This window comes from Lepeophtheirus salmonis, chromosome 13 (assembly GCF_016086655.4).
Source record: "Lepeophtheirus salmonis chromosome 13, UVic_Lsal_1.4, whole genome shotgun sequence".
In the NCBI taxonomy this organism is placed as follows: Eukaryota; Metazoa; Arthropoda; class Copepoda; order Siphonostomatoida; family Caligidae; genus Lepeophtheirus; species Lepeophtheirus salmonis.
Genome location: NC_052143.2, coordinates 44697689 through 44704628, shown reverse-complemented (window position 1 = coordinate 44704628; position 6940 = coordinate 44697689). Strand labels below are relative to the sequence as shown.

General features: G+C 31.4%; 2 protein-coding genes across 3 annotated transcripts; one reads left to right on the top strand and one right to left on the bottom strand.

Annotated features, from left to right (window-relative positions):
* Positions 1-515: 515 nt before the first annotated feature.
* On the bottom strand, positions 516-3107 carry LOC121128221 (sorting nexin-2). 2 transcript variants are annotated; one of them, XM_040723792.2, is made up of 5 exons: positions 3035-3107; positions 2451-2629; positions 1975-2382; positions 1331-1884; positions 516-1273 (listed from the first exon to the last, which is right to left on the bottom strand). In XM_040723792.2, the coding sequence occupies exons 2-5, from the start codon at positions 2626-2628 to the stop codon at positions 830-832; spliced, it is 1584 nt and encodes a 527-aa protein (XP_040579726.1). In that variant the 5' UTR covers position 2629; positions 3035-3107; the 3' UTR covers positions 516-829. The 2 variants fall into 2 exon arrangements, with proteins under 2 accessions (XP_040579726.1, XP_071748965.1); XM_071892864.1 differs by lacking the exon at positions 3035-3107 and adding an exon at positions 2730-2860.
* A 1882-nt stretch (positions 3108-4989) lies between these two features.
* Positions 4990-6356, top strand: LOC121128412 (uncharacterized). Its single transcript, XM_040723987.2, has 3 exons — positions 4990-5321; positions 5482-5633; positions 5693-6356. The coding sequence occupies exons 1-3, from the start codon at positions 5223-5225 to the stop codon at positions 6201-6203; spliced, it is 762 nt and encodes a 253-aa protein (XP_040579921.1). The 5' UTR covers positions 4990-5222; the 3' UTR covers positions 6204-6356.
* The last annotated feature ends 584 nt before the right edge of the window (positions 6357-6940 follow it).

Below are 6940 nucleotides of genomic sequence, written 5' to 3'. Positions count from 1 at the left end.
CGTAATTGATATAGTAGGAGTGTCAAAGAGGCGAAAAATTGGGTCCATGCCCCCACTACGATGAATTTAATTCAATTCAAAAAACATTATTCGTTCAAATTTAGTCTCTTTCCAAAAAAAATAACTCTAATAAGTTTATTCTATCTTGGAAAAATAATAATTTGTCAAATTTGGCATTGAACAAAAGCCCAAATACATCAAATCAAAAAAGCTGAATAGCCAATATCCCTAAAATAAACAAAAACCTCCAGATCCTCTAGTGACGTCATCATTATATAATCCCCCTTTTCTTCCGCCATTTATAAATACATTCCGGCACGGGTGATGCTGACTAATTTTAGACTCTTTTATGGATTACGGATTAATAGGATAAATTAGACCATTTTGTACAATATTTCATGCCAAATAAATACTCCTAATGAGTTTTACTTTTATAAGTCAAACAGTAAAGCGGAAAAAGATGATGAATCGATAAAGATTGTTGTATAATTACGGATGAAAAAACACACTAGATGTACATATGTGTAGAGATAATTCTACTCGAATATATGTATTTTTTATGACTTTAAAAGTAGAAAATATTTAATTGGAAGTTGATACATTTCTTATACGACAATCATAGTAAAGAGTCTATTCGTTTGTTTATGTGTCATGTGGTTTCCCAAATCCACAACTCTTAAACAGCTCAATTGCTTTGAGTTCCCAATGTGTTAAAGTTTTCAAAATTTACAGGAAAAAACCAAGGGTAATCATTCGCAGAATGTGTAAGTTTGGTTTAAAATGCTCAATTTATATACACATGATGGCACTGACTTGAGTCCAGATGAAATTAAAACAAAATACTTTTGACTTCCGGTAAAAACTCTTCCCAGTGCTTGACCAGGTCCACTTGAGCACTATGTAGAGCCTCAACATAGCGCATAATGGAAACTTTGAAATCTTTTACACGATACTGATCAAAAAATTCAATTTCTATTTTTATGACGGATGAAACGTTGTCAAAGTGAGAGCGTGCTTCCTCACACCTGGATTCCCACTCAGAGACTTCTTCACTTGCTGAAGGAATTTTATCAAATCGGCCGCTCATTTCTGCCCGAGCTTTTTGCTCTTTCTTTTTAATTACCATGGATTGTGCATGCTGCCATCCCTGAAAGGCTTTATCCCTTTCATGGAAGGCTTCTTTTATTGCACCCACAAGGCCAACATAATCCTTCAATAGCTCAAAGAGGTAGAATAAATCTGCATCTGACTGTTCATGTTGTACAGATTCGACCTATATCCATAATGATAATTAAACTGAGAGTTGAAACTTAAAGTATTTATATTTTACCTTTTCTTCCACTTTTGCCAAGTGCGAGAGTGCTCTAGAGAGAGAATGAGCTTCTTCAGCTTGTGCCAGTAGCGTCATAGCAATAGCAAATTGACTCGTAGCATTAGCTAATTCTTGTCTGGAGGTAACTAAAGATTCAACTGACATAAATAGTTTTTTTAATTGTGTTTCAAGATTATCAACGTGCTGAATGTTTTCTAAAAACCAAGGATCTGTTTCTTCGATAATTTTATATGTCATTTTATTCATAGTATCACCGACACGTCCTAAAAGTCGAAATACCGATGCTGATGAGATAGCAGATGTTGAAGTAGCACGTGGCAAATCTCTCGGATTCTCTAGAAAATCTATAAAATCTGGATCACGATTAAGAACAGGATGCATTGCAATGCGGTTAACAAAACGCTCTAGAGCTAATCGTCTTCTTTGAATAAAATTTGAAGAAGTCAGGTTATTGGAAACGTGTGTATTAGAGTTATATGAATGTCCACCATTCATATTGGTATTTTGTACTGGAGCTGTTGTTGTTGTTCCTACTGCTGTGGCTGATCCATCTGTCGATAAATTGGTTAGATACATTAATAAATGATAGTACAATATATTATGCGGGCATCACAGAGTGTCCTAATATAGAAATAACTTACCTCCTGTCATTCCATTTCCAATTATTTTAGCTTTTGTCGTACTAACAATATTTTTGTCCGGCGCAGGGGGTACAATTCTACCAAGAGGAGTATATTTCTCCTTTAGTTTTTCATGCAGACCTAAAAAATCACTAAATCTTCTAGAAACGGAAGAGTCTGACTTTGTAAAAAGACCAGAGTTTGTTTTAGTTCTTATGCCATATGCCATAAAGCTCGATATTCCATCTCCTATTTTTTTAGGCTCCTCTACAATCACTTCAATAAAGATGTCTTCATTCCTTCTCGGTCTCTGTACGGGCTCAGGCTTAAATTTGGTTTGTTGTTTGATATCTTCCTTCTTTATCGGGAGGTTGACGGATATGATTGGATCAGGATTCAAATCCTCTTTCATTGGATCCATTTTTTCATCTTTTTTCATACGGGATATTATTAAATAATAAATGTTATTATTCAAAATTAAAAAAAAAGAGTCTTACCTCCTTCCACTTTAGGATATGTCGTCTCTTTTTTCCCACAAAATAGCCGATTATCGTTTTCTGATCCTATTTTAACCATGCCTGATGTGTTTTTAGATACAAAAACTGATTGGAATATATCAATATCACTTCCATTCGACTCCTCACTTTCTTGTTTTATGGGTTTACTTTTGGACATCCTAAGACATAGAAATATAATTGACTTACTTGATGGATGAAGTACTTAAAATTATATAGGAACATTCATTGGTTAACAACTACATAAAATATATATTTAACTTTAAGTTCTTTAGTTCCTATAAAAAGGATAAGGTTAAGATTTTTGCTCAGGCGCAGTAAGAGGAAAGGAAAATAGGAGAAAGGGTCCTTACGGCTGCTTTCTTTAAAAATAAAAATAAATATATATAAACACAATAATAATAATCAGCTAGTAAATCATTCCTAAATAATTTTGCCGAATCTTGATATTTATTAATTATAATCAACACTTCCATTGTTGTAGTCCCGTCTTCGTTATTACATGTATATAAAAACTTATGTTATGGTTCATGGCTTGATTTAAAAAGTATTCATTTAATTATTACTTTTCCAGAGCATTTTCAGGATGTTACATAGATAATTAATATAGAAGTTATTAATTTTGTTTTGAAATGTTTAACAAGGGTAGTATTTTGTATACTCTTGTGCAAAAATCTTAAAAAAAAGTGAATGGCAAGCCCGGAAATAAATATTCTTTTTGATTCACGAAACACTTGGACGCGTGTAGGTATCCATTTAAAATCAATTTATATACTTAGTAGAAGAGGAGAAGTGAGAAGAGTTACAACTACGTGGAAAGACATCTCATTCATAGTGGTTTGGATGGATCTTATCCGAATGCTTTGGATATATGGATGTGTATTTAACAACCTCACCTTCCATCTAATTCATATTTTTCCATTTGAATATCCAATTTACACGCCTTCTGAACCTCTCTTCAATTCATTTTTCAAGGGATCTCGCCTCTTTGTACCTAACTCGGTGGATTTTATCTCTTTTAAAGGAAGGATTGTTCATTGTGCCGATTCCCCTTCACGTCAAGTTCCGTGGGAGTTACTTCTGATCCCCTAAATATTGTTTCTATATATAAATTCCTCAAGATCTTCAACGGAATCATTGTATACTTCTATAAGAACAAAGGAGTTCCATAAAAAGACCCCATAATCTACTGAAGTAACTAGTTAGGAACAGAGAGAGTTTTCATTCTACATCTAAAGCTCCTTCAATTAAATGATTGAGTCAGTTCTTTCTTACGTAAACCATGCTTCGTCTCTTATTCTAAGAAAACTATTTCATTGATGAGTCTTGCAGTGTTCTTGATGTATATAATGTAGAAATCTCTTATCTCAATTACATTTATTCAATTCACTTGATGAGGTGGAGTTGGTTATGTAGGGCCTTTATGTATAATTATGAATTATATAACCTGGACACTTCAAGCTTACTCTTAATTTCTTTATTACATGTGATTCTTAAAAATAATGTGCTTATCTTTTCTCAATATTTTGGTCTGCAAAGCATATTCTATTCTACTATTACATATAACTGGTAATTTAGAACTGTTAAGTAATTATGTTTATAAAAAAAAATCTTAACTTTTGTAGATTTCTATTGCAATAATTAAATGTCGTTACAATTCCCAAAGTTGTTGAGTCGGGAGTCCTCTTCAAAACAGTTAAATTACTTGCAACCATATTTGAATATTACTATCGCGAAGATAAATGATATCCACAAAAATAAGTTTATTACAGATAAATATGAAATACTTCCCGTATAAGTTAATTATAAGTTGTTTTATTATTGATTGGAAAAATAGAAAATCAATTCAAGAATCAAAATTTAAATTCCCCATTTATGAGTTCTACGTTATTGTATTTTTTTATGTAATTGATTCCTTCAATTTTATTATTGACACACAAATGATATTTCCCTATGATGATTGTTGTTAGATTAAGAAAAGGTTTCGAAATTCTTATTATTATTAGTTGGAGAACTATTATTGCTCTTTATTACAAACTATTCAAGCAAAGTGAATGTAGGAATACTTGAGCAAATTTGATTTCTTTGAGATGATTTAAAAATTTACATAAATATACTTATATATCCGGCCATCATATTTGCAAGTTAACAAGATAATTGCAAGGAAACTCTATATTTATTATATTCAAGATAAGTGACAAATTAATATCTTCTTTTATTTAATATTTTTCACATGATCATTTCATGTTTCATACGTAATATCCCCTTATTCTTAATATACTATTCATTTCTCTACTACACTGGTGATTTTTTTATCACAAAAATATACCTAATATTAAGACAATAGTATATATCTCCTATCTAAAGAAGATATATTGAGAAATACTATCTAAATGACTAGATGAAGTACGGTTCAAAGATAGCTTATTAATAAACTTAGTCATACCTTTGTTGATAAATATACTCCTTGTTTTCTTTATCATACCTACAAGCGTATAGTATGAAAATACGATGCAAGTACACGGGGCAAGCCTTATATCAAATGACTCACAATGACAGATTTGTAGAAGAAAAAGTACATCTTCAAGGCAGTCTATTACCATTTTCCAAGAATTATATAATTAATATAATCGCTGATTACAGAATATTGATGTAAAATACCATTGCTATACTCTCTAGTTGTGCGTTTTTTACTAGTTTTCCCTGAAAATTTAATAAGTTATCTTCATTGTCACATTTTGGAAAAGTATAATCATGTCAAATCCCACTTTTAAACTTGCAAGTTACAATGTACATGGGTGGAGTGATGCCAATTATGAGGAAAATTGTGAAAGAGTAGCTGCTCTAATTCAAGTGAGATTATTTTACAATTAAGTTAATAAATAATAATGTTATTACACTATTAAAAGTTTACAAGAGGTTGTCATGATTTTCCCACTCAGTAATTCGAAAGTTGCGTAGATGATATTTTGTTGGGGAAACTTGATCAAATTTTGATTTCTATATATTTCAGAAATATGATATCGATCTCGTAGGCTTTCAAGAAAGTCAAGGAGACGACTTTGGAAAAGTAAAGTCCCTGCTTCCTGCTCATGAATATGTTGTTGATAGGACTTGGAACACAAGTGTTTTAAGCCGTTTTCCCATTTGCGATGTTACTCCAGGGTTTTTACTTTCTAATTTTCCAATCAAGTAGTAATTATATAAAATTTGTCATATTTTAGGGCAAAAAAATTTGGTGGCGTTAGACATAATGTTGTTACATCCAAAATTGGAAACGTTCTAGTCCATATCGTAAATGTTCATTTTAACCACGTTTCTGAAGAAAGAAGGCTACATGAATTATCATATTTAAAGAAAACACTTCAACCATTGTTGAGTGATGCAAGAGCCCTTCAGATATGGTTAGGTGATTTTAATGCTCTTACAAGAGAAGACTACAATTTAGAAGAATGGAACAACCTTTCTTTGGTTCGTGCTAACAATAGATGGGAATCTCCTCAAGTAGAGTTTATGAACCATTTTAGAGGAGAACTTGGCTTGATTGACATTTGGGCAGAGTGTGGATCTCCTCGTCCTTTAGGAACATGTCGATTTGACACAAGGATTGATTATATTCTAGCTTCCACGAGTTTTTTAGCCCATTTCAATATAATTAAATTTGATATCGTTGACTCAAATGCCTCAGATCATCGAATGATTTACATAACTGTCCAGCCAAAAATAGCCACTTAAGATGAAATACATTGGCAAATTCTATCATTCTTTTTACATATTCAAATAATTCAATTATTGTTTTAATATATAATGCCAGTTGTCATTCAGCTATGGCTCTAACTTGATTGAATTGAATTTAAGGATTCTTGAAAATATATTTCCGTATCTTAATTTTAATTATTTTATTACTCTATTTTTCCATTACCATCGACATCTTGGATCTTTTTTTCATTATTGAGTTATGTAATCATTTATGTAATTGTTGAGTCATCAAAAATAGTTTTATTTCATTTCAATGATGTTTTTAATTTCCTTAAGATCATGGAGGGTATTAAATAATAATAATGAAGTTGGAACTACATAAGTAATAACATGAGAATATGCATGTATCTTAAAACTGTATTGGTATTTTATAAAGGTTTTTATCATCTATAAAAGAAAAATATTTAAGGAGTCCCATGAATAAACCTATATCAAAAATGAAGCGAAAAGGAAAGAGGATTTAGTTAAAATTTATTATATTAATAGATACAATTGTTGTCCATTAATTACTTGATACTGGATGAGCGGAAATTTTAAAAGTCAACGAACCCTTAGAACCTTACCTTTTTCTATTAATAATAACGAGGTCTAGCACTCATCTTAATTCGTGTTCAGAATACCGGGCCGTGCAAAATTATTTACCGATGATGTAAATATACTTTTTAAGAGGTTTTGTAGCAACCAATCTGATTGTTTCGTATTTTTACTGTTAA

Coding starts and splice junctions, on each gene's coding strand:
- LOC121128221 (XM_040723792.2), bottom strand. CDS start 2,628: ATGTCCAAAAGTAAACCCATAAAACAAGAAAGTGAGGAGTCGAATGGA. Junction 1,885..1,974: donor TGGAAATGGAATGACAGGAG/GTAAGTTATTTC, acceptor ATTTATCGACAG/ATGGATCAGCCACAGCAGTA. Junction 1,274..1,330: donor TGGCAAAAGTGGAAGAAAAG/GTAAAATATAAA, acceptor TTATGGATATAG/GTCGAATCTGTACAACATGA.
- LOC121128412 (XM_040723987.2), top strand. CDS start 5,223: ATGTCAAATCCCACTTTTAAACTTGCAAGTTACAATGTACATGGGTGG. Junction 5,322..5,481: donor GAGTAGCTGCTCTAATTCAA/GTGAGATTATTT, acceptor TATATATTTCAG/AAATATGATATCGATCTCGT. Junction 5,634..5,692: donor ATTTGCGATGTTACTCCAGG/GTTTTTACTTTC, acceptor GTCATATTTTAG/GGCAAAAAAATTTGGTGGCG.